Source organism: Copadichromis virginalis, linkage group LG22, assembly GCF_057382275.1.
Source record: "Copadichromis virginalis isolate Kocher_CV1m ecotype Utaka linkage group LG22, C_Virginalis_male_GT1.1, whole genome shotgun sequence".
NCBI classification, from domain to species: Eukaryota; Metazoa; Chordata; class Actinopteri; order Cichliformes; family Cichlidae; genus Copadichromis; species Copadichromis virginalis.
This window is the reverse complement of record NC_140638.1, coordinates 20,095,901-20,122,248: the sequence shown is the minus strand read 5'-3', so window position 1 is coordinate 20,122,248 and position 26,348 is coordinate 20,095,901. Positions and strand designations below refer to the sequence as shown.

The 26,348-nt window shown below is 40.9% G+C and overlaps 2 protein-coding genes across 6 annotated transcripts; both read right to left on the bottom strand.

The window, feature by feature from the left end:
• Positions 1-109: 109 nt before the first annotated feature.
• Positions 110-22,647, bottom strand: hycc1 (hyccin PI4KA lipid kinase complex subunit 1). Of its 5 annotated transcripts, none has more exons than XM_085445773.1 (12): positions 22,480-22,647; positions 14,037-14,085; positions 11,719-11,800; positions 10,955-11,056; positions 10,393-10,572; positions 9,478-9,558; positions 9,283-9,398; positions 8,536-8,631; positions 7,763-7,879; positions 7,322-7,409; positions 4,963-5,125; positions 110-2,262 (listed from the first exon to the last, which is right to left on the bottom strand). In XM_085445773.1, exons 3-12 carry the CDS (start codon positions 11,767-11,769, stop codon positions 1,745-1,747), a joined length of 1,512 nt encoding a protein of 503 aa, XP_085301899.1. In that variant the 5' UTR covers positions 11,770-11,800; positions 14,037-14,085; positions 22,480-22,647; the 3' UTR covers positions 110-1,744. The 5 variants fall into 5 exon arrangements, with proteins under 5 accessions (XP_085301899.1, XP_085301898.1, XP_085301900.1 ...); XM_085445775.1 differs by lacking the exon at positions 14,037-14,085 and adding an exon at positions 3,547-3,890 and having other exon boundaries at positions 2,199-2,262; XM_085445776.1 differs by lacking the exon at positions 14,037-14,085 and adding an exon at positions 3,547-3,887 and having other exon boundaries at positions 2,199-2,262.
• A 900-nt stretch (positions 22,648-23,547) lies between these two features.
• LOC146683258 (uncharacterized) lies at positions 23,548-26,082 on the bottom strand. The gene is made up of 4 exons (XM_085446077.1): positions 25,818-26,082; positions 25,392-25,473; positions 25,058-25,279; positions 23,548-24,969 (listed from the first exon to the last, which is right to left on the bottom strand). Exons 1-4 carry the CDS (start codon positions 25,869-25,871, stop codon positions 24,572-24,574), a joined length of 756 nt encoding a protein of 251 aa, XP_085302203.1. The 5' UTR covers positions 25,872-26,082; the 3' UTR covers positions 23,548-24,571.
• Positions 26,083-26,348: the final 266 nt, after the last annotated feature.

The window sequence follows — 26,348 nt, the reverse complement described above, 5'->3', positions numbered from 1 at the left end:
GTCACAGTCCTGTATGTGCATGCTTTATATAAAAACTTGAAAGGGTTTCAGGTGACTTTAGTGTGATGTTTAGTGATGAGCAGAAAAAACAAACACAAGAGCAGAAAAGTGAAATATAGAAACACTTTATTCCCAGAAGTTGTAGCAGTGAGTTATTTTCAGACGTAGAAAGGCCAATATAACCGGTCTTGAGTACAACAGTATGATGTACAACAGCTTACCCGTTCACATTCTGTTAAACCACACACAGAAAAACATGATTATTGTCCCACCACGCTACAGACACATAGCTCTAGTATACAGACAACAGACTACAAGTTTGCTTGGAGGTCGAGCAGCATGAACGCTTGATTTAAGACATCAAAATTAGCTGATGGTTGGAGTTTTTATTTGTTTGCTGGTACAAGAGAATATCACCATGTCTTGTGCAGTGATGAACGACAAGAGGAGACACAGGAAACACGTCACTAAAGCACTACAAACAGCTGGAATGGTGAGTGGATCACAGGACGGGAAAGATGCCCTGTTGCTTCAGACGATCTTCCACATTTAAGGTAGAGTCAGTGGAACTTCACTGTGAAGTACCAAATTCTTTAATCACTTTGTTGCTCTTTTTTTAAAGGTTCCAAAGCATTTTTCTCTTACAGGGAAAGACGATGTTTGAGAGTCAAAACTTTCTCATGAATAAGAAAATACCAGCGCTGAAAAAACACAACTCATTTGTTCTTCCATGTGCAAAATTTAATACTTAAATCACACACGCACGCACACACAGCCATCATCCATTAAAAACCCAAATCCTCTTTGTCTTCGTTTTAAATTTTTGCCATCAAATACACAGCAGTTCAGGAAGGAGCGAGGGGGGTGGGGGGGTTGGTGGGGCAGGGGTAATATTGCTTCTCCATCTTTAATGAGAATACTGTGTGATTGTAAACATAAAGACCAGATTCTTATCATACTGGTTGATTTTTAATGTTTTAGTTGTAGGTTTTTTGTTTCTCTTTAGGACGAATAAAGCACAGGCATAACTTCTGATAAGTGCCAACAGAAGGAAGATTCAGTAAACAGCCCAAAATATAAAAAAAAAACCAAAAAAAAAAAAAACCCCACTGAATAGAACAGTTTTGTATTGCTATGGGAAGGAATCCATTATTATAATCATTATTTTTTTTATAAAAGTAGTAGAAACAGTGTTCCAACTAGGAGAATCAACTATTTCACTTCATCAATCAGCAGCCTTTTTATCTAAAAACAGTTGTACGTACAGATAAAGTCAACGCACACACACTCACTCACTCACAAACATGCTCGCGCACTCAACATGTGCCCTTTAACAAACCTGGGCGGTAAGGATGGATGTATGGAAAAGCCATGCAGAGGGCAACAAATACAGATTAGATCACTTTTGAAGTACTTTTCCACATAGTTTCTTAGTGATTTTGAATTTTAAGCACGCTCGTTTACGACCACAGTTATGTCCAGGTCATGAGCGCACTGCTAAAAGTCAGACAAAGCTGTAAGCGGCGTCCTCGTGCCTCTGACTGCGCTCGGCATTTCACAGCACAGAGTTAAAGACACCGGGGGGGGGGGGGGGATAAAAAAAAAAAAAAAAAAAAATGGTGTGACAAGGGGGAAACAGCTGGAGTGTTTCTTTTGCAGTCAACTGCAGTTAGCATGGCTTGGAGTTCCAGGTCACAGGTATGGGGTCACAGGATCAGAGACGAGTCAAGAGTCACACTTGAGTTCAAAGGTCAGAGCCGAGATGAACGCTAATGCTGGGGGAGCGCTGTGTGTGATTTGGCGCTGGACTCAAGTACGCCAAGCCTTCCTCCTGCAGGCTGCAGGAGTAGCGGCCGGCTTCGGAGGTGGTGTGGTTGCTTGAGGGAGGGGCATTGCCGCTGGCCACGTGCTCAAAGGAGCGTGAGAAAACGGCGCTGGCGGTGCGCGTCAGGCTGGTGAGGGCTCCCGCTTTGGGCACCGATTGGCTGGAAGTGAGCGTTAGCCGCTTAACAGACAGCTCTGCGTTCTCGCTGGCGGCCCGGCCTGGCATCAGAGGGCCCGCCTCCTTGTCCTTGTCCTTGCTGGTCCGCCCGCCAAGCCGACACTTCTTCATGGCTTTGGCCCCCAGGTTCAATGTTGTGACACTGTTGCTGATAGTGATGGTGGGTGGGGTCATGTCAGGCCCCGCGCCACCTGGCCAAACCCCTTCATCCACCTCCGAAATATCCATCAGCTCATCCGGGGAACCCAGATCCACTGCGTCTGTGAGATAGACAAGGGGAGAGGAAACAAGAGAAACATGAGAAAACGGCACACGTGTCAAAAGTGAAGAACCTCATCTGTCATCCAGTCTAATCCATTCAATCCTTTAGAGGCTTGTTTGAATTTTGCGCAATATCATGCTGCTGGATGACAGAGGAGGTCCATCACTGTCCAGCAGGTGGCGACCTCACACTGCAATCTTTCACCACCTGACCAGAAACAGTAAGTCCGGGTACAGTACACAGGTTGAGAGACCCAGCAGCTCTGTGAGACAACGGTCAGTAATTTAGTGGCAGAGGAGTGCATGTTTGATCCCAAAAGCAGGAAAGGACAGCATCTAAGAGCAAAACCTATGAAAGACCATGAAGGGAAAGTAAGGGAAGCAAACCAAGGCACACCCTAAATATTTTTTCTCTCTTCACTAACTCTAAATACACAAGAAAACTTTTCCTGTTTTCTTGAATTCATGCATCCACAACTGTGTGTGAGCTTCCAACCACCTTCACATTCAGAAACACACATTTCTAATCTGATGCTACCACTGTGACACAAACACCAGAACAGCTGAAAAACAGATAAGCAGGTCTTGTTACACTTACTTTCGTGCTCAGATTTAACCTCTTCAAAACAAATATGCACTCATTGGATTCTAAATTTAAATATGGCGAAAGCACATAATTCAAGACCAACGTATCGTTTCTCAGTTCCTACCTACCAGTCAGAAGGAAGTAATCTGTGACCAGGTGCAACCTGGGGTAATGTGTCGAGGCAAACAGACCAAGAAGGTCTCTGATAACTGCGGCGAAAACACAGGAGTTTCCTCGATATGCTAACAAAGATATCTAGGTCTTTTTATTCAAGGTCATCATGACTTAACAGTGAGTATAGGCTTTTGGGGTGACCTTCACTGATCAGGAAAGTCTCATTTTAACACCGTTACTATTCCCCTCTCTGATTAATGCTCTGCTTTTAATGTCATCAACTCGCTCATCATAAGCACATGTCATTCCTTTGACTTTAATGCATTTTTTATTAGGTTATCGATCTGTTATTCAGTGGCATCTTAAATAATTCATTTGCCCTTTAGAAATTCCAGCAGGAGATCTTTATGAAGAAGCTTTAGCCACAAAGGAGAGAGTAAAAATGAATGATGCTTAATAGACAGATGAGAGGAGCAGCACAGTGAGAGGAGGGTAGAACCCAACGCAAACAGGTACAAAGGGGGGGAAAAGAAAAAAAAAAGATCATGCAGCTTTTTTAGACCACGACCCCACAATTGGTTACCTAGGTTACCCCATGAGTGGGGCAAGGGGAAGGAGGGGTAGGACCTTAGTACTGGTTCCTCCCTGTGGAGGCTGACCCAGACCCCTCATTCTCCACCATTCGCCTCACAGACTTCTGCCTCCTGACCTCCAGACGTATGCTGGAGTCATGACCTCGGGGGTCCATGCTGACCTCAGAGGTGGCACCCATCATGTCGCCGTCTGCCGGGGAACGGCCATCGGGGCGTGGCCGCAGGGAGTCCCCGTTGGGCATTCGATCACCGCTCACGCCCGTTACATTGATCTCTGGGATGGCCACGCCCCCCACCGCAGCTTCACCGTCTACACACACCTCCTGGTTCTCTGCTGGTGGGTGGGTGCATGGACGGGGTAGTGAAACAATACACAAACATATAGACACACGCACGCACATGCACATTTCATGCAGAGGTACATGAAAAACAAAAAAGGTTGCAAAAAAAAAAAAAAAAAAAAAAAAGATCACAGACAACAGAAAAAACACAGAGACAAACAGGTAATCAATGTAATGGCAGAAAAATAAAAATAAAAAACAAATCATAGTGATCAGAACATAACACATGGTCAACGTACATGCTAAATGGGAGTGAATACGAACACAGCACTCAAATGAAATAATACTGTTCATAGATCACTGTGCATCCTCGCAAATAAATGAATACTTAATACCGTTTTCCTCCATCTGCTATATAAAAACACTCACAAAAGTACGATCTGTGACAGAAAAAGCAGGCGTTAGACTCAATGTGAAACCTACTTATTAAACTAGCTCAAGGCTGTAATTTACCCAGACGTAGCTACACTGGGAAAAGAGAACAGCCCTCTCCTAATTCTGCACCACAAAGAGGCTGCCATCATTTACTCTAGAGGGTAATGGAAGTCTGATTCATTTGTTCTGTGGTCATTATAATATTAATAAAAGTCTTCGGCACAAGGCTGAAACTGCACAAAAGATAAGCACACACAAATTTTCCACCAGTATCCTACTTTAAAAACACTACCTGCACTCTGTCTGATCTGATTTATGTGGCATGCTGAATCTGTCTGCCTGGCAGGCTGTTCTGTCCCTGTGCTGCCAGCATCTCAAGAGTATTCTCAGAAATCAGACAGGAAGCGGTGGTTTTCAATGAGCAGATTCTAAGACGGAGAGGGACGGCACTAGTTAGAAAGCTGAGGATGGGCAATCTATGATATTGAGGGGCTCCATGAGGGATGACAACAACACGTCGACTGTCACACAGTGAAAAAGGGGAAAGCGCATGATGAGATCTAAACCTCTTGCTCTCTCCTTTGGTGTTAAATTCATTTGTTGGTTTTACCTTTTTCTTTTAAAACATGAGAGAAGCGTGTAGGAACTCTTGTTTGGCAAGTTTGCGTTAGGCCTGTGTATGCGTCTCACCATGTCTCTTCCAGCGGTGTCCCCTGATCGAGAGGGAGGTAACAGCGTTGCGGGAGATCCTCGAGGAGGTAGGTGTGATCTCCACCTGAATACTCCGCGCACCCTCCTTATTGTTGCTTTTCAGTGCTGCACTGTGCAGTGATGACTTAATGGCGTTACCCACCTGGAGATAACAAGAATCACACATTTACTGCTTCACAGTTCAGTCTATTACTCTGTAACACATTTTAGGAGAAAGACATTGAGCCTTAGATCATGGGGGTTCTCAAAGTTCTGATGACTGAGTGCATCGTTCAAGAAGCCAGCACACAGATGAAGGCCACACTGAAATTATGCACCCATCAAGATGGAAAAATAACCCAAAAACCAATAATTTTATTATAGATTTTAAATTTAAATTTAATTATAGTTCAATTGATTCCAATTCTGCCAGAAAGCTTCCTTAGCTGCACAGCAGATGTCGTTATATTATTACAATCATCTAACAATGTAATAAAGTTCATAGACAAACTACAGCCTGTTGTCTATGTTTGCTCTTTTAGGTTTCAAAGTTCAAGTTTTATTTTTAGGTAATGTTTAAAATTTCTGGGTTTAAAGAGAGTTATGGTTTATGAAGGCAATGGTAAATTTATGTCCCAGGTCATGGTTAACCATTAGTCAGACACCTGTTACACTTAACACCAGCTGTATTCAGACATTTTTTTATATTAAAAAAAGAAAAAAAAAGAAAAAAGGATTTATGCCCCAACATCTTTACACACACTAATCTTAGTATGAAGTGAACTGAGACTGATGGAAGAATACAGCAGTCTCATGTTGCATTCAGGCTCAGGTGGCATAAAACTCTGAAGCAGCTTTACTACAACTAACTGTTATCGAAAGCTAGTGCGAATTTGCATTAGTGCAAAAATAACATAAGCAGAATTTTTACCATTTTAAAAGTGTTTACTATAATTATGTTTTTATGCAAGATCAAGTGCCGAGGATTTACTGTGCACTGCCAAATTTAGAGTTTTTAAGCTAAGTTACAAAGCTGTCGATATTATAAGTGTATGCCATTTTACAGCTCCAAAAATTACAGAAAGTTTCTACTTTCATTTCCATATCTTTTTTCCCTTATTGGGAACAAAAAAACAAAAACAAACAAACAAACAAACAAAAAAAAACAACAACAACCAAAAACCAAAAAAATAAAACAGTACCAATGTATAGCAAGCACAACTTAGGATGTATACACACCGAGCCTTCAATTGGGCTGATAGCTGATGTTGATACTAACTTATTCTACTTAACATAATAATAATAATAATAATAATAATAATAATAATAAATCAGTTTTAAGTATTTCACTTAGCCAACAAAAACCTGATGTGAAACAGGAGAAGCTCTGCTCCTGGTGACCAATATCAGCCAACATATGATATTCAGACACTATGTCAGAGCATCCCTGCTTCAACCACATTAGAAAATTGACCCCATCAACCAAGCACAGGATGGACATGAAGTACACGCTGATGTTCTGTCAAGTGGCTAATCCAACAACATCTCATCAATAATTTCACTTGCACATAGTAGACATGCAGGAATTAAGTAACGGAAGAAGCAAAATAAAAAGAAGGAAAACAAAGACTTGTGTGTCACACTGAAATGGATTTCACAAGTCTTTATACAATAATCTTTGTTCCTAGTGCTCCTCACGGGGCACTTGCACTAATAATCTCCTAACAGCCGAGCACGTAACACACGGCAGAAAGACTCATAATCACAACACAACATGTCTTTTGTCTGTGAGGCTTCGGCACACTGGTCTCATGAGGGACACGCCACCACGGCACGCTAAGCTAGCAGCCACCTGGTGTATTCCACTTGCAACACAGAAACCGACAACACAAAATTGACATTTTAAACTTTCCACAGTATCACATGTGCAACTCCTTTACACGGGAAAAAAATAAAATAAACCATCACCACTGTTACTAATATGAGTGTAAATGCTGTTTGTTTTGATTGTTGTGAAGGAGCACACCTTGAACTGTGTAGTAATACTGTAAGTGCGGGTTCAATCCTCTACTCCCTGGGCCGCAAGGATTATAGCTTAACGGAGCAGAGTGGAAAGCATGTAAATAATCTCGTGGGATTACACTCTGCTTGCACTCTGACTGACACACACACACACACACACACACACACACACACACACACACCAAGACAATGCCGTATACTGTGCCGTGCATGAAACAAAACCAGAAGCCAGCATGTGCACAACCATCACATGCTCTCCCCTCTCTCTTACACTTAAAGACACAGACACACACTTAGAGGAGGTGTGATAGTGGCAGAAAAATATCATTGCACCCACCAACAGGGCTTCGGGGAACAACTCTAGCTGGGCTCGATACAGAACGTCATCCAGTGCTTTGGATCCCAGGTCAACTTCACCATTACACCTACACAGGAGCAGAAATGTGCGCACACATGCGCACACGCACACACACACACACAGTTTGTTAGTCTAAAACAGATTAAGGGATTATTGTTATTATCATTTTATTTTAATCTGACATGCTGAAATAAGTACAATTTAAAGAAATTAGCTGAGACAACAGAAAAGATTGTAATTACGTTTTCACATCACTTATAAAATGTAAGCTTGGAACATAAACTGTCTGCACTAATTATCTTAACGAGTATCAGGAGCTTCCTGTACCCAATCTCTGTGGAATCTTTTTAACAACGCAACTTTGACATTGTGACGCCATGAGAACTTTCACTGTGTGCTGGCGTGTGCGTTTGTACTCACAAGGCGTAGTGGATCCCTGTGATGAGCTGAACCAGGAACTCTGATGTGACTGTGAGCCGTGCGTTAATGCCTTTGTACCGCCGCATCTGTTGCCGTGGGTAACCACAAATACACACCCTGGTAGATAACCAATAAAAACACATTAGAGAGGTTTAGATGAGTAAGAATGGAAGCAGAGAAACCACTCCAGTGGGCCACTTAGCTGCAGCACCATTAAAGCCATTTACTTAACTGTGTGGCGAGCTGAGCTGATGTGAAACTCACCAAGCAAGATTCTAAGTTAAACCACACCCACACCCCCACACACCATGCATCTAACAAGCTTCAGAGGAGTCAAAAAGCATGAGGTAACACCTGTACCGTATATTAGAAGCTTTATGCATTGTACAGCGCTGCTAACACAGCAAACAGTTAGGCAGAAATCGAGGCCGATGACTTCTCTTTAGCTCAGCAGACCAATGCTCAGATTACTGAGCTGGGATGTGTGTACACTGCAGCTCTTTGCCAAATAGCGATATCTTGGCTCTCTCTGGCAGCAAAGTCTATAAGAGGATCAGATAAGCAGCAACTTGCAAACGTGTGTGTATGTGTGTGCGCGCGTGTGCGCGCATGCGTGTGTGGGTGTGTGTTTGTAAGTTGCCTCCATAAAATATTACCTAGAACTTCAGCAACACAAGCTATAAAGTTGGAAAGCAGTTTGTGTGCGTCTGACCCAGCTGTAGTGACCCACAAATGCTAATGCTCGTGGGCGTGTGTGTGTTTATATATTTTACCTGGAGCTGAGCTGGCAGAGGGACTGCAGGGAGGTGGAGGACATGTAGCTGAGAGCGGCGTTGTAGCAAAGCAGGAGGAAGGTCAGCACCTCAAATCTCAATAACACAAACAAACCCTTGAAATGGCACGTTACGCAAGACACACCAAAATCTTAAAACCTGAAATTCCATCTGTACAGGATATGATAGGATTAGGATAACAAGAACCAAAACATTCATAATATTTGTGTGGGATCTTTAAATGCACCACTTTTTTGTCTAATAAGAATTCTCCTACTGGAAAACAAGCGATTTGTTAAAATTAAAAATGGTTAAGGCAGAGGACGTTCAGTTCAGGCCAACATGGCCGCCAGTCTTTCATCTCAGTTAGAATAATTTAAGAAACCCTAATGGCAATATAACAAGTTTAAATGTAACAAGGCAGAGACAACTGCCACAGGCCACAGCTGAAGCTACCCTAAAATAAAAACCATGGCAGCAGCTTAATTCCCCATCAGTACACAAGTCATCATGAATCTGTTTTAGCCAGTTTGTTATTAAAGGTAATATGTCCTTTTTAGGCTATAATACAAAGCATGCATTCACAAATGAATAAGTAAAAGTACCTTTTTTGATCAGATTTTCCATCTTCCTTTATGTGCATTCTTATTTTGTTAATTAGATGGTGTTTGCTGCCACTTTGAAAACGAACAGACTGACATCCTGCTACAGGTAAAGCACATTTTAAAACCAACATGACTGTCTTACCTGTTCTGTGCTGTGAAGGTTTCTCTCTGGAGGTGAGGCCCGCTGTACACCACTCTGCTCAGCCCATGGTTAGCTAAAGCTCCTTCGGTAAGGGCCATGGAGCCAATAGTTGAAGGCTAGAGGTGGATACAGTTTATGTAAGTACATTTCTGCAGAAACAACCCTGGCACAACTTTGAATGAAGGACACACTCACCTCATGGTAAACTGAGGGTTTGGAGAGGGAAGGGACGGTAAAAGATAACACCTTACTCTGTCCATCCTTATCAACTATTTCCTGTAAAAGAGAAAGACAGGAAGAGGGAAAACTTATGTGGGCAAAAGCAAAAATAAAAAAGCCCTTTTTCCATCTGCGTCTGCCCTCAAACCTCTAAAGAGCGTGTGCTGATCTCTTCGAGCACAGTCATCCGTCATGTGTGGGTGGCTGTGTATAAACCTGAGGGTCTCATTTCCCTACTGACACTTTGTTGGTGTGCACTCATATGTATGCATGCGTGCTCACACAGGCACAAACCGCGGGGTTTTGGTGCCCCTCTATGTGCATGTTAATGTCAAACAGATTAATGGGAACCAGCCAGTATGTTGAGTGACAGCTGACCTATTCTGGTATTCAGAGAGGAAGTGAGGAGACAGTGGACTTTGCTGATAGATCACTCGGAGCTGAAAAGGATGAAATACAACTCAAACTTTAATCACTTCTAATACTCCCATCTATCTGCAAATGAAAAAAGGCATTTGCAAGGTGCTGTCCATCAGTGTATATGTGCAAAGTCACTGTTTCCACCACTCCTCCCCCGTATTTCCTGTCACGGCTGTCTAACATGGCAGAAAGGGCAGAAAGTAATCTTTCAAAACTCATGACGCAGATCCCTGAAATAGTTGAGCAGTTAAGTCCTCTTTGTTGGCAAATTGCATGATAATTTCCACTTGGTAAGGATCAAGGACTTTTCTAGTGTTTTTCCTTACTGTGCACTTAAAACACTAGATACATTTTATTGCCGTCAACCAGAGCAGCTCACCCCTAGTAAAAAATAAATAAAACCGATCACCCGTGAGCTTCATCTCTGCAACTAGAAAACAACTGCAACAAGTGCTTCACCCTCTCCCTCACCAGGTTGTAAATGCCTAGCAGCAGGGCCTCGATGCAGCCGGAGGTGTGGGGGTCTCTGGCTGCGCTGACGGACAGGAGGCTCCACAGGAGCTCTGGCAGGAACTGTAGCGTGAAACGCTGCAGCTGCGGCTCACCGCTCCGGTAAAACTCAAACAACTGGTGACACACTGGCTCTAGTAACTGCATGGGACACATATCCAAAAGAGAAAAAACACATGGCATACAATTAGGCCACAACATTTAAAATAAAAAACAAAGTAAAAATCACGAGACAAGAACTGCCAACTCATTTGCAACAAATTTTGCAACTAGCATCTACGGTTCAACGATAAGATCAGGGTATAAACACAGCACTGCTTGAGGGACGCAGTGTGTTTGCAAATCTGACACATCCATAAACACAAGATTATCAAGCCTGAGCAAAAATATAACAATAACAAAAACAAAGCAGGTAAATGGTCGGACTGAACACATGACTAAATACTAAGTACTGGTTAAAGGTTGGGTGGTCAAACTTTTACAATCTAATTTTCAAGTTAATAAAAGATTTATATCTACATACGTCACTGTAGTTCTCTCTGATGACCTTGTAAAGTGCAGGGACCAGGGCACCTTTGTCTTTTAGTGAGGCAGCATAGGTGGAGACGGCACTGTCAGGAAGGGTCTGAAACACATATGTAACCAGCTGAAGTTTAACATGCTACACATTTAGGTCTTACAGCATTTCAGTTTGAAAAGCAAACACTGAAAAGACAAACACAAATTCATATTATTTACACTGATTTGCAAAAAAAAAAGAAAATATATATATCATTGCTTTTTTTTTATTTTTATTAATAAAATCTGCCATTTAGCAGCAAAGCAGACTGATAGTCTGGTTATGCTGCTTCTGAAATGACGTTTTAATAGCAGTGAAATCCTGCAGAGACCCTGACAGCTTCTTTAACCACAATCACTGTCTGTCACACTGAGCTGGTTATATTAGGTCAACTTTACAGACATGACAGCAGATTGGTCCTCACACATTCACACAGGAGAAAAAAAAAGAAAAAAAAAAAAAAAAATCTCATCTGCTCCTTCATTAATATTCGTCACTAAGCCGCAGCTCTAGTACTGGTCACCTAACAGCAAATGCTCATATTTGAGTAGGAGCGTGCAATTTTCTGGTAGCGAAGCACTTCAAAGTGTGTTTGTTTATGTGTGAAATAAATCCTGTCAATAATAAGAAGCAGAGTATGTACTGTATACAGATCACAGGTAAATGACTTTTTTAGTATTTTTTTCCCTGCCCAAACAAACACTTTCATACAGAAAATGAAGCTTTACCTTAAATTCTGACAGCCATTCCTCCACCACTCCTTGGTCCATAGCCAACATGTTCCTTCATCTGCAGTGGAGTTACCTCTACCTAAAAAAAATAAAAGAAAATAAAATAAAAAGGAAAAAGAAACCCTGATTAAAACAAAAACAAACAATCTGCATAATAAATGTTAACATTTATGACCGCAAATATACAGAACACATACAAACAGTCCACACTTGAACAAAGCTCCACTAAATCTATCAGCCTTCTTTTTTATTTTTGGTAACTTTCAGAAAAAAAAAGAAAAAAAAAAAAAGAAAAATTCTGTTACACATCAAACAGTAAGTCTCTCCTTCCCGCTCACTGCTCTCCAGACGCACACCTCTGCAGGCGCCGCCTTCTCAACTTAGGCTTACAAATCGAAAAAAATAAATAAATAAAAATCATAAATCACCCACACAGAGAAACCTGGCTGGCTTCTCTTTTCAAGCACTGACGAGAATAAGAAATATGGCATGGCTGAATGCAGATACTTGCTGAACAGGCGCTACAGAAGGAAAAACTCAATTTTAACAATGACCATTAATGTGATGGAAATCCCTGCAGCAGTTTTCTAATGAACCAATAGTGAGAGTCTGCCTAACACCATCCTCTTTAGAGGCATCTGCATAAATCACATTTAAATATTTACTTCTTAAATGTCACATTTTTTTTGTATCACTGGAGCAACACATATGTACATGTTGACGACCCCTTAACCAAATCTACAGTGTGACTATCACTGTAAGACCATGGCAGGCCAGATACCACCTCTGTGCCTCTCTGATGAATCCTGTGTTTTCAGTGAATGGTGCCTGTGTTGTGTGCGCACTCTGAGACTGCAAGTACAAGGCTAAATTGACTGTTGAATGCAGACTCAAATTCCATGTTTGGTATGTCTGGTGAAAGAGGCTGAGGAAAAAGAAAAACAGGGAAGGAAAGAGTCCTTTTATGCTCATACCCGTCACACAGAAAAATGTGCTAAAATTTGGTGCAGGGAAGATGGCATATTTTCAATTTAACACTACTCCAATGTTTCACTTCTTAGATTAAAAGATACACAAGCGGTTATTAAAAATGTCTTTACTTTCACCTCAGGTAGAAGGCTGGCTTTGAAAGGTAACATTACGCAACATATTCTGTTAAAGAAAATACTCTTTAAAATAAATACAAAACCCACATTCTATAGATTATTGGACAGATATTAATCAGAAAATCTCCCAACAAGCACAAATAGCATAAAATGGTAATTTAAAAAAAATAGTTATTTGATTTTTGTGCCTTCCTTTCCCTGTCCCTCTTTTACCCATCCACTTATCCTCCCACACATCATTTCTCTTTCCTCATGCTCTCTGCCTCCAGATGCCTTTTTCATCCATTCAAATGCTTCTTTTTGTATTACTTCAGTGCTTGGTCCCTTCATGGCAGCCAGGTGTCTATTTATGGACTCCACCAATGACAGGAATGACGAGGGGGGAGGGGAGCCAGTGACTCATAAAATGTGGAAGGATTATAACGCAGAATAGCCTCCATTTACAGAAATTAGTCCTTTGTGGTAGCCTGTTGTTCTGCTCTTTAACACTGATGAGGACAACGAGGACAGCCAGCATATGCTGTTTAATGGCAGACTAACTTGAGTAACAAAATAAAGAGTGTGATTACACTGAGGATGAGTCAGACTTGTCAGAGGACTTCTTCCTCCTCCTACAGAATCACTTTTAACCCAACTACTGTGTCCACACTGGCGTCTGGGGCATGTCATCTGCATCACTCCCTTTCAACATGTAAATTAATCAGAATGTTTTTTTGTATGTAATTTGTATAGTATATTTTTTTCTCTCATTTCTTTTCTAAATGTACTTGTATATTGTTCACATGTTGAAATAAATTACCAATCAATCAATCAATCAAAATCATATGGCTCCAGAAAAAGACACGTGAAAGCTACAATCACCAGCTGCCAGCCTTGCCGCCTATCTATGTGATATATTTGCCTTCAATCCCAGCAGCAGGAAGAAACTGCAGTGACAAAGTTTGATGCATGGTCAGTAACAAGATACACAGAAAGAATAATAATGTAGAGACAATGGAAAAGGGTTAAGAGTCAAATCAGCTCAACATTGAAGGATACACGCAATTAAGTAATACTAAGAGGAAGAAGTCAGACCACCCTTAATATGCAGATTATTCTTGTCATTGAAACCACATCAATAAATATGTCTAATAACCAGTTAGAAATGGAGAACAGAGGCCATTTATAATTTCCAAAGAGCCAAATAAGGAAGTAGCCAGCTCAACTTACAAGTAGCCTTCGCAGAAACATGTGACAGAAACTGTTACAAAACAGGAGGCTGGAAAAACACAAAACAAAACATGAATGAATAACATGTTCAAATCAACACTCAGGTCAATTTTTTTTCCAGTCAAATGACGCATCAGTCATACATTGTTAATCTTTTCAACTTTATGACTCACGTAGTTCAAGATAGGATCAGCATACCAAGGACTCATGGACGCGCCAGGTGAACATTGGCATCAGCCGATATCGGCCTTGTTGATCACCATTTTTCTGTTGCGTCTGTGTCATTTAACCAGTGTGATGAAGACGTGACAGGCTTTTAATTCAGTTATTTCATAAACTGTATATGAAAGACCTTTTCAAGCTCCCTTTGTCTGTTTTTTTTTTTTTTTTTTTTATTAAAACCCTGTGCTTTAAAATCCTCCCTGTGCTTCTCTCATCTTCATGCACAAACGTGAACATGGGTCATGTTCACAACATGGCTTATTATTTCTTGCCATTTTATAACAGTGATCCAGAAATCTACAGTACTGACCTATCAGTAGAGCAGGGCGATATGACCAAAAATATTTATCACGATATAATGAGATTGCCAGGAATACCAACATTTCACTAAATCAATCTGATATCATCATGCAAATAAATGGCGTCAAGATGGCAATTACATGCAATTTCTCTGATAATTTAACAATTAATTATGATAAATCATCAGAAATCAGACATATGTTGCTGTCTGCGTAGGCAGACATTGATATTTAACGATTACATTTGTGCTCAACAACCTTAATGTTCTATAGGAATACAATCAGAATGCAACCAGCTGACAGCCTGTTGCGTCAAGTCCCTTCAAGTTGTGCTCACTAACAAAGACTCATTCAGACTAATGACAACATGTTGGATATCCATCTGCATTTATACATTAGACAGCAATTATTTTCAAACCTTAAACAATCTCTCTGAGAGTGATTTTAGTCAATCCAAGTCAGACAGCAACTGTTTGCAGAAAGGTTGCCTCCTATCAGCCAAGCTACAATGACAAGAAAATTAAATATCACGATAGAATATGGGTAAAATGCACATGCGCAGTGCTTTTGTTTTGGTACGCACATGGTGGAAAAAGCATAGCGGCTACGGAGAATGAGAAGTGAAAAAGCGGATCAGTGAATGAAACGGATGAACCAGAATTGGTTTGTAAAAACGTGCAACTTCAGATACGTGGAACTGGTTTGGTTTTTGTCCGTCAGATAGCCACCAAAGCACATTTTTTTTGTAGAACATGCAAGTGGACCGTCGCTATTACCGTATTTTCCGGACTATACGGCACTCTTAAAAGCCTTTAATTTTCTCAAAAATTGACAGTGCACCTTATAATCTGGTGGGCTTTATGTATGAATTCTGTTTTGCTTACTGACCTCAAACCGATTTTATGTGGTACACAGCGCTCAGAAATCTGTCAAAAAATGTTTTAGTACAACTTTGGTAAGCTACAATGCTGCACCGCTTGATGGATTGTCGGAGCATTACGGCTACCATAGTCAAGAGCCTCACAGAGTAATACGTACTGCGCTTCAACATAATATAACTGTATTGTATGTGTATAAGGACTCCAAAATGGTACCTGTTAAGAGACATGCGTATGAAGCCGATTTTAAACACAAGGCTATCAGTCAGTCACGCAGTAGAACATGGGAAGAGAGCAGCTGTGAGAGAATTCAGCATTAATGAGTCAATGGTACAGAAGTGGAGGAAGCAAGAAGAATGAGTTGAGTAAAGGTAGACTTATCTGACTGCTTTATTTTGCTTAATGCGCCTTATAATCCCGTGCACCTTATGGTCCGAAAGATATGTATTTGACTTATTTATTTGGCACTGTGGAGTTTCATGTTGCAAAGCACCTCTTTTTAACTTTTGTGGATATTATACATGATAGGTGTCAAACTCTGGCCCGCGGGCCAAATTTGGCCCGCAGCCTAATTACATTTGGCCCGCGAAGCCATACCAAATTACTATTAGAGCTGGCCTACTGGTATTATACAGCTAATATATACATTGTTTAGTATTAAGCTTTGCTTGTTCCACATTCAGTTTTTCAGCAAAACTTGTTTGAGTCCATAAGAAGAGATTCATTCTTAAATCTGGAGGAAGATATTTTTCAATAAATATTAATTTTAGCCTGCGACCTTGTTCTAGTTTTGAATTTTGGCCCACTGTGTATTTGAGTTTGACACCCCTGTTATACATGGTTAGGCTCAGGATATGTCAGCCCATTTCCACTGGAAATGCCTTTTGGTTAAACTGTCAGCAAGGAATTTGTATTTGTACCATTACATTTTTATACAGCTTTAATGCACATAAAAACAGCTGCTTGTTTAAGTGAAAATAAATTAATGGGGGTTTTTTTTGCACTAATAAAGTTGTGGAGTTGTAAAGTATTTTGTCTTGCATCAATTATATCATTATCGCAAATTTTCAAATATATATAGTGATAAATATTTTTGGCCATATTGCCCTGCCCTAGTTGCGATCATAAGTGGTAGTGGATGTGAAACGCTCATAAGCTCTGGGTAACCGTTTACTTAACACAAACTGCAACAGGTCGGAGAATATAGGGAAAAACAAAAACAAAGACAAGATTGTTTTTCTAGATGCAAAGAGGTTGCCATCTTATCTTTTGCTCATGTGACTCAGCTATTACCTTGCTCTGAATTAGGAGGTAGCTTTGTCAAGTTAAGTGTGTTGGCTTTTCAGTAGGGCTGAACGATATATCGCATTTGCGATAATATCGCGACATGATCAAGTGCAATTTTCTAACCGCAAAGGCTGCGATTATACTCTGGACATGTCCAAATTCATGGGCTGCATCCTCCTGAGGCCGCATTTGTAGACCGATTACGTCACAGCGACGCGCCGAAGGCTGTCCAAATTACTACCATATCCCAGAATTCATAGCGCGGCCCAGCCAAACTCCAGTTTCCAGCAATGGCGGCCGCTACTAAGTTTTAAAATTACTCATACTAATCTTTCTGGGTCACAAAATAAACTTTTAACATATTTTCAGGCGAGAAAGTAGTTGTGTAAACATCAAATATCTGCTCGGTTTATCAAGATATCCCATATTTGCAAAAGTGCTTCGACGTTTTCAGAGGCGTCTGCTACCCACCAGCTCGACAGCTAGCCGGGAGCTCGAGGGTTACTGATGCGGCCGAGAACGGCACAACTCCCGGCACATCATTTTCAGATCACCGCGGAGTTTCGCTGCTCGGGTTAAACGTAATATATAAGTCACTTAGACAACCTAAAAATGTTATTGTTGGGCTTTTTTCAGTGTTTTGTTTGTTCGTGAGTAAATCTGTTTGGCTGAGATTAAAGTTATTAGATTAGATAAAATAAAACTTTATTAATCCCCCGGGTGGGTTCCTCCTTGGTTTTCACACAGCTGACTAAACGTCAAACAGAAAACTTATTAAACAGAAGTATGAGACAGTCGAGAATTTACACCAGTGTCTGGTTATATTTTAGATAGCAAGAAGCAGACGGCCGAGTTTATTAAACTCCACCGAGACAGCGGTGACGCTAATCAGAAGGCTAGACCGTCCAATTTCACGCCTTTAAATTTTAAAGGCGTGTTTGTGTGTGTGTTTATACAATTGCTATTATGTTTGCACTTTATGTGTAATGTTACTGACTGCAGAGATCAGTAAGATGTGTGTATTTTTTATTTATTAGTTTTATTTATTTAATATTATTTTTTAATTGAATGACTGTCTAGTAGTTCACAGATGTCGAAAAACTGAGTGTGGTAAAGCCACTGATTTTGTTTATGTATATTTCTGCAATCTGCACATTGTACTGACTTTCATTTTAATGTTTACACCAGGGTTCCTTGTCAGCACTTTATGCTCAGATGTTTGTAAGCTAAAAATAAACTATTGTGTATGTTCAAATATACTGTTGTGATTGAAGAAGTTAAATAAAAATGTCAGTCATCAATTCATGCATCACCTCATGTCATCATAACAGAGGTCTGTCTTCCAGGAAAGAACAGTTTAAAATTAATGTAATATAGTATTGGCCATACTATATGATGTATTGCTTGTCTTTGTTTAATAATACAGAAGACAAAGACCTTAAAAAAAAAATCGCATATCGCATCGCAATCGCAATATTGGGGCAAAAAAAAAAAAAAAAAAAAAAATCGCAATTAGATTATTTTCCATAATCGTTCAGCCCTACTTTTCAGCTGAGCTGACTTAATGCAACTTTGCTTGGCTAATGTTATCTCAGGATGGTTGGCATGAGATGGGTATTTTTAGAGTAATTTTATTTATTTTATAAAATATTGATATTTGATGTCCCTTTATTGATATAATATTGCAAAGCAACATATAATATTATGCTATAGCGACGCACACACACAGATATAATGATAACTCAATCTGAAACTACGTTAAAACCACAAGAGACAGAGATGCACACAGGAAATAATAACCTGTTTCAAAGACTTCTAGCCTCTATTGACAAACTGCAGGCAGACTCAATCATCTGGTGGAGGAAAATAGAAATGCAATTGTCTTGGGAGTACACTATTGAGCATAATTATGTCATTAAGCAGGTGTTTACCTTCCATCTAGGTCTGGCTAACTTGTTAGTGGTCTTTGTGTCATTACAGGCTCCCTAATCAAGACAGAAATCAATACAAACTGGAGGGAGCACCCTTGAACAAAAATGATGCAGTAGCTGATGAGTTTTCTCTGTGCAACTCAATCACGCTGACCAGTAAACACATGAATAAACCAGCGTCAAAGATAAGGCGGCAGAGCAGGCTTGACAAGCAACAGCAACAAATCGATGATGTGCTAAAGAAGTAGATGTGAGATAAAGGGAGAAGAGTTGCAGATGGGCAGTCCAGGAAGATAAATAGAGCAGAAATCAATGACTAAATTAAAAGCGGGATAGTGACATCTGTGATTTGGTATGAAAGAAATCTCAAGGGGTGAATAACTCAAGACAAGTGCGACACCAGGGTGCACTAGAAGCACATTCAGAGAGCAGACACCTCTGATCTAACATTAGTAATTTAAAATATTACTCTGTGACAACAATGCTCATTACAACATTACAATACTTCCTCACATGGAAATGTGGAGGCACAGCAATGGATTATTTGCAAACTGACTAACTAAAAATAATATACCCAGTGAAAGTTTTCTCACTAAGCTTCATAAGAAACAGCTAGATTTTACTCAGTCATGCCAACTGCCAAACTTCCTTGGTGGGGGTTATAAAAGCAGAGATTTCATCAGGGGTCGATGTTTGTTGCCCCTGGCAACCTCTCAGCCTCTGAGAAACACATGAGATAAGGAAGGATACTGTCACACATACGGTACATACACAGCTATGTCCCTGTGACCTAGACGAGCTCAAGGAATATCCTACATGTTAAGTAGTTTAACCATAGAAATGCAAAAAGCTGACAGAGCCAGCTACATGGCAGAAAGCAGCAGAGGATGTGTCATGGATTGTACAAGTGTGCCTGTGCAAGTGTGTTTATTCAAAGTCTGGTTTGACAAAACCTGTTCCTGTGAGCTAGCAGAAGTTGACAGCTCATTCCCTGTGATTTTTACACCTACACTACTGTCTTGAACTAACAAACACACACACGGACACACACTGGGCTGCCAGTCTAAATGAGCTTATTTGTGACTCCTCCTTCCAAGGACTTCTTTCAAAACAAAGGCTTTGAGTTTACATTTCTAATCCTTGCTGTGAGCTTGATGATCTTACAGCGTTGATGCACAACACCTGAGGCAGACATACAATAGCCCAGTATTTCCTTCACATGGTTTCATACAAAAGCCACATTTAAAAGAAAAGGAACACACACACACACACGAACACACACACACACTACCTGTCTGGGAGAGCTGGAGCAGAGAGAGTGAGAGAGATGAAGCATGTCCAAGTGTGAGAATGAATTAGGCTGACACCCACACACGTGTATACATATCTGCCTGTTGATTACATCATTTCCCATTACACACATACTTCGGAATCGGAACCTCCTTTTTTTTTTCTTCTTTTTTTTTGGCGGAAGTTGTTTAGGCCAATGGGAGTGGACGTTTAAATGGAAGGGAGAAGAAAAGAGAATGACGAAGCGGGTGGTTTTAAGAGTGACTGAGCTGCCCCAGCTGCTTTTTCCTGTGGTACAGGGTTTAGTTACAGAAACTGCTGCTTAGCAAAACAATGAGAATCCTACTTACACTGCTACACCAAGGAAGAAAAGCTAAAGGAATGAAAGACAACTATAAAAATGAATGTAATAAAGTAAAATAAAACCTACAGTAGCAAATTACCCACACCTGACTTCAGATACACTTTAACTGTTATACTAAGCAACTAGTATCAAAAAGAGGAACTAAAAAACAAGAACAGAAACAGAAGTTATTAAGGAACTACTTTAATCTACACTGTGGTTTGTAAAAGCAAAGTTAAAGGCAGGGTTGTGCAACTGTGGTCAAAAAAGGGGAAGACAGGAAAGAGCCTCCATCATGCCCAGAGCTCACAGTTTGACCCCACCTCCCGCTAAGAGTAATTTACACCATTCAGAAGACTTTAACATTTTATTTTGACATCTCTCTTCAGTTTATATCACTTCTCTTTTACACTGTCTGTTGGCATCTTCTTTATTTGGACTACCTTAACTCTGTTGCATCACTGACTCCCACCTTGCTCTCCCCCTAAAGTCTTCTTCAATAGGAGGTTTCGTGTAGCTTTGGGGGAAAGGGGATAGGCGGAGGTCTGTTTTTCTGCTTCTATTTTCTTTCATCCATGCAAACATATAGCTAAGTAGAAATGACAACAGAGTGTGTGGTTTGTGTGTGGTTTTCACTGCTGAGGGAGAGAGAGAGAGACCCAACAGCGAGGAATCCTCTTATAGCAGCCTACGCTCTCCTCTCTTGCCTCTAAGCTAGTGATGTATCCCTCATCTTGCCCCTCCAATTCTCCATCCTCCCGCAGCAAGTGATTAAAATAAGGGTTTTGTTTTTCCTTCCATTTTTAACACTTCCTTTTCTTTCCCCACCACATGCTTTGTTTCAGCTCATCCTGTTACAGTTAGGCAACTCACTTGCAGCCTCCTGCATACAATTAGCTTGATTTTCAAGGTTTCTTGTAGAGTTAAAGTGCTACATATAATGGCATTTATAAGTACAAAATACAGCTTAACCCATGCCATGCCTGTGTGTGCAAAAGATACAGAATAAAAAAAAAATGGAAGAGACTGCAACAGTTTTCACCACTCAAATTGCCAGGAAATTTCATGAGCCCTCTGGCACAAACGACTGTCCATGATGCCAGATGACAGCAGAGCCTGCACGATCTTTCTGCTCCATGACCTGCTGTGCTTCATTGTCAAAAAGCATTAAGAGCCCTAAGACACTTGCAGCCATGGGTGCCACACATCAACAAGCCTAAACTTGTGTCTGCTCGCGCGCTCGCGCACACACACACACACACACACACACACATTACACTGACAGGGCACCCAACCAACAAACCCTAGGCACAGCCTCCGCCTAAGGTCAAAGGTAAACACACACACACACACATATGGTAAGCAAAGGACAACAACGAATTAAACGCTAAAACAAAAAACTGCCACAACAGCAGAAGCCTTTTTTTGCGAAGGTCACAGAGAAGTAAAACGAGCAGCTTTAAACTTCAAGTACTTCGAGCACGTACTCGCAAGGCTCTGTGGCTTCACACCAGCCCCCCCTATACAGGAAGCCCCAGAACAGGACGAGTGGTGTGGAGAAAAGCTGCATCACATGACAGCTATTAGAAAAATCCCAACAACGCATTATCCAATATGCCCGTCTGTGGTGGTTTCTCTTCCCCTGTCACGAACACAAATCACCTGAGGAATAACAAGTGCACACACCTGCTACCAAACAGGATAAAGACAGGTACAAAGTCTGCCTCCACGACTGATGGGACAGAAGCAAAATGGTAGCAAAGAATATGTCGTTACTATGATAAGTTGGAAAGCCCCCCCGCCTGCTGTGTCATATCATATTATTTAGTTGATTTAAGTAGGATCCTACCTGTTCCTGGGCGCTGCTAACCAGCTAGTCTCACACCCTCAATACTGGTTATACACCTTCTTTTTTTTAAAAAACAAAACAAAAAAAACCCCGAGAATTTCTGTCCCGGTGAACTGTTAGCGCAATGGAAAAATTACATTAGCTTTCTCCCGCCGTTCACTTCAGAGCATTTTTTAGCCCGTATGAGCCAGAGACCTAAAATTAATCCCGAGCCGTCACACTCTCTCTACATCGCCTTGCTGAATGACTTCGAGCTGTCACTACGGTTGCTTACAGATTAGCTAGTTAGCTGGCTCAGCTAAGGGGCGACTCTAGGCAAACTGAGGAAGTTGCTGTTTACTTACTGGCATGCTATCTGTCAGCTTCCTGCTATCACCGTCCTCCGTCGTTCCGCTAGGACGAGTAAACGGCTATCACTTCGCTACTCCATAAATCTCCTCAATAATTCAACAACATCACCTCCTTCCATCTTCATTACTTTCTCCACTCAGACTACCTTTTAGAGAAGAGGACGCGCTCTACACTGAATGCCAGGCTTCTCAGCCAATAAGAGAGAAGTATATAATCCAATTGCCGCACGCCCAACTAAACCATCCAATCAAATTAGACACGAGGACCGCAAGTTAATAATTTCCACGATCACGGTAGGTTGTCCCAGTCAGTCGCCGCTCTCTGACAGTCAAGTGATTTGTCAAATCTGCTATTAATGAAGATTTGTATGTATAAGAAAACATACAGTTTGCAGGATATTAATTATCGATTTTGATTATTTACTAAATATATGAATGTTAATGAGTAAACTATAAAAATATTCAGTTACCATTTTTAACCATTATATTTCACTAAAATTGGGTCCACGGCCTATATTCAAGATTTTGCTCTATTTGATCCTCGTTCTTTTTATTTGCCGAGTATTTTCATAAAAAAGGAAGTGTTGGTGTTGCTTCTCTTTTACATCACACTTTACACCTAATTAATCCAAAGCCAAAGACAGAAACACTGCTCCAAAACTGTCCCTCTCTGGTAAACAATAAATGACCATGTGACAATAGCCTTTAGAACAATGGATTTTTGGAAATTAATTATCAACATGGCATATGACCATGTGTTGGTGGGCTTTTAGGTTAATAACAGTGGGAAAGTTGCGGTTTTTAATCAGTTAATAGAAGTCTGTATATTGAAACAGTAAAACATCCCACGCACAATCACGACAAACCTCCAGTTTAGTTTTCAGCTGCTGTTGCAGTGAGCTTTCATGTCATATCATGTCAGCTCTGTCATGTCTGGGAAACATACCAGCCATGAAGTTCGCAATCTGTTAAAGCAGAGTCCAGGCAGAGTTGTGGGAAAGCTTCGCAGAAATCAGTGAACCTATTCTGGTAAAAGTCACACACACACACAAAGTAGTGGCACGTTTATAAATTTAATTCTGGAGTTCAGACAAGCTTTGTCATTGCGGTGCTATTTCTAAAAGTCTGATGAGGATGAAACGATGAGCGGTTGTTAGATAAAAGTGAAGCGGCATTGCCCCCTAATGTTGGCTAGGGAAATTACATGTATTCGAGAAAAGGGGACCTGCAGTGCTCATTTTCAACTGCACAAGTTGCCAATTCCACAGCGCTCATACATCCTCATACCACCAGAGATGCAGACTTTTGAACTGAGCACTGGTAACAATTGTCTCTTTAGTCCAGAGGATGGAGCTTTCCTGTTTTTGATTTGATTTGTCTGACCACATTGCCTCAGTCCAGGTTAAGTGCCTCAGGGAAGACAGCAGGGTTTTTTGATCATGTTCACATATGGCTTCTTCTTTGCATGATACGCCTTTAACTTAAATTTGTGAATGACATGGCAACGCATGTTTACAGACAATAATTTCTAGAAGTGTTTCATGAGCCCATGTAGTGATTTCCATGACAGGACTGTGCGTTTAATCCCGTGCATTCAGATTTTCAGCCTTGTCTCTTGTGCACAGAGATTTGTCCAGATTCTCTGAAACCTTTGATGGCATTATGCACTGTAGATACACAGATATATTCAAAGTCTTCACAATTTACATTGAAGAACATCATCAAAGCTAAATCTAAAAGAAAAAAAATTCTAAAATGGAATATTTAACACAGTTTGAAGCTTGAGCTTTTGGCTTTTACACAGTTACACACATCGAGAGTTCATTATTAGAACCTTAAACCAGGTTAAGTATGAGCATCTACCACTCTAACAATACATATGACAGAATGTAATGACGCAAAATAAAAAAAACCCACTTTAAACCTATTTAAAGTGTTAGAATACGTTTCTATTATAATCAAATAATAAAAGGAGATATGACAGTCTTGATACGATTGGTGGGGATATTTATGGAGATAACCCATGGAAATGCTGTACTTCCGCATTGCTGTCAGTTAAAACAAAACTTTTAGAAAGATATGTGCACTACAGTTGAGCCCCTGCTATCTGTGCAGCCTCAGTGAGAACTGCCGTGGCCTGTTGTCTGTATCCTTGAGACAACTCTTTGGCCCTCCTCACCTCCCTCATGTTCTCCTCCAGGTTCTCACTAAGTCTCCCTTGTTCTTGGTAAGTTTCTGCTGCCTTCTTCACTTGCTCAGCCATTTTATCATGGCTACGGAGCAACCAGCCGATAAGCTCTTGAAGGGTGGTCCCCTTTGAAATGGTCATCCTGGTGCTGTCAGAAGCACCCTTCAGTTCGTTCTGAGCCCTCTGCAGACGTGGAGGAAGCGGTTTCCCCTCACCTGCGCCCTCAGACCACACAGGAACCGCACTGAGGAAGAAGTCGTAGCCCTTCATCTTAAGAGAGACCTGGTATGTTGGTTCTGGAAGTACATGAGTTTTTAAAAAATGGGGGAGGGAGTGAGGCATCAGCTACCATGAAGCGTGTGTTAAAAAGTATGTGTCACTCACCCTGCTCCTCTCTAATCTTCCCCAAACACTGAACAAAAGCAAGGGTGTCATCATGGGAACAGTCACAGCTCTGCTGGAGGTTTCTTATATGCTGCACCACGGCCTCGTAGCCTTCCTGCTGCTTGTTGAAGGTCTCAGCCATCTCCAAAAACCTCTGATCCAGCTCAGGCACGCACACTCGCCTCATCACCAGCCGTCCAATCCGTCTCACAGTCTGTGCATCTGAGTAGAAAAAAAGAAAAAAGAAAGCACGAGTAACACAGCAAGAAAAACAGGTGGATCAAATTCATCTGTCATTTTTATAAGTATTAAAAAAAAGTCTGAGATGACTTGCCGCTGTCCGCTGATGAACGGCTCAGCCTGGCGGATTCAGCACTATTGACTTCAGAGCGTCGGGAATCCAGGAGAGGCCGTCTCTGAAACAGCGAAAGTTGGTTTTTATTTACATAGTGTTTTTCTTTTCTTCTTCTTGTGCCACAAATATTAGGCATATTTGATCACGTGTACCAGTGCAACGATGTGATCATAAACTCAGCTTCAATATTATAATAATTATGTTTCAAATCCCCAACAAAAGTAGATTATTAGGTGAAGACCCAGTAATGCTACATTACAGCAGTTAAGAGGATCCCATCATTTTACTTGCAATGGAAAAATCGAGCGAAGCGAAGCTGTATAGTTTCCTTGCTAAACTCTAAGGAAGCCACTTTACGCTCTTATAAAGACACCATAAAACCCAGTGCAGCGCATAAACACATACCTCATTGTTGTTGGAGTTATCGCCAGAGAAGCAGCAACAGCATAAACGGAACATTTTCTGCGGCTCTGTGGCCTCTCAGTTTGTTTTCAGGTCACTTATTTCTAACAAGGCAATTGTAGTCCGCATTCTCCGTGACGTCAGCGTCATGAGAGTCGAGGAAAGAAAAGCTTCCTGGTTTTGTATTTTACATTGTTGTACAGATAAGAATTCAACAGGTGCAACGACAGGTGAGCTACTACAGCGCATGCGCTTTGCGGTGCTTTGCATGCCGCAAAGCTGAAGCAGCTTTGATATGCCTGTCCGATAGGATATAAAACTACAGTTTTGTTCTGAATAACAGAGTTCGCAGAAATATACAGTTAATATACAGCTAAAGTCCAACCAGAGCAATAACTAGTGCAGTAAACAAACACCCTGACTAAAAACCCCCCCCCCTATATTATAATTAGTCCACAACCTATTATAACCTATATATATCGTCCCACCTATTCTGGAGACACCGATGACTGTAAGAAACAGCCTTTTCTACAG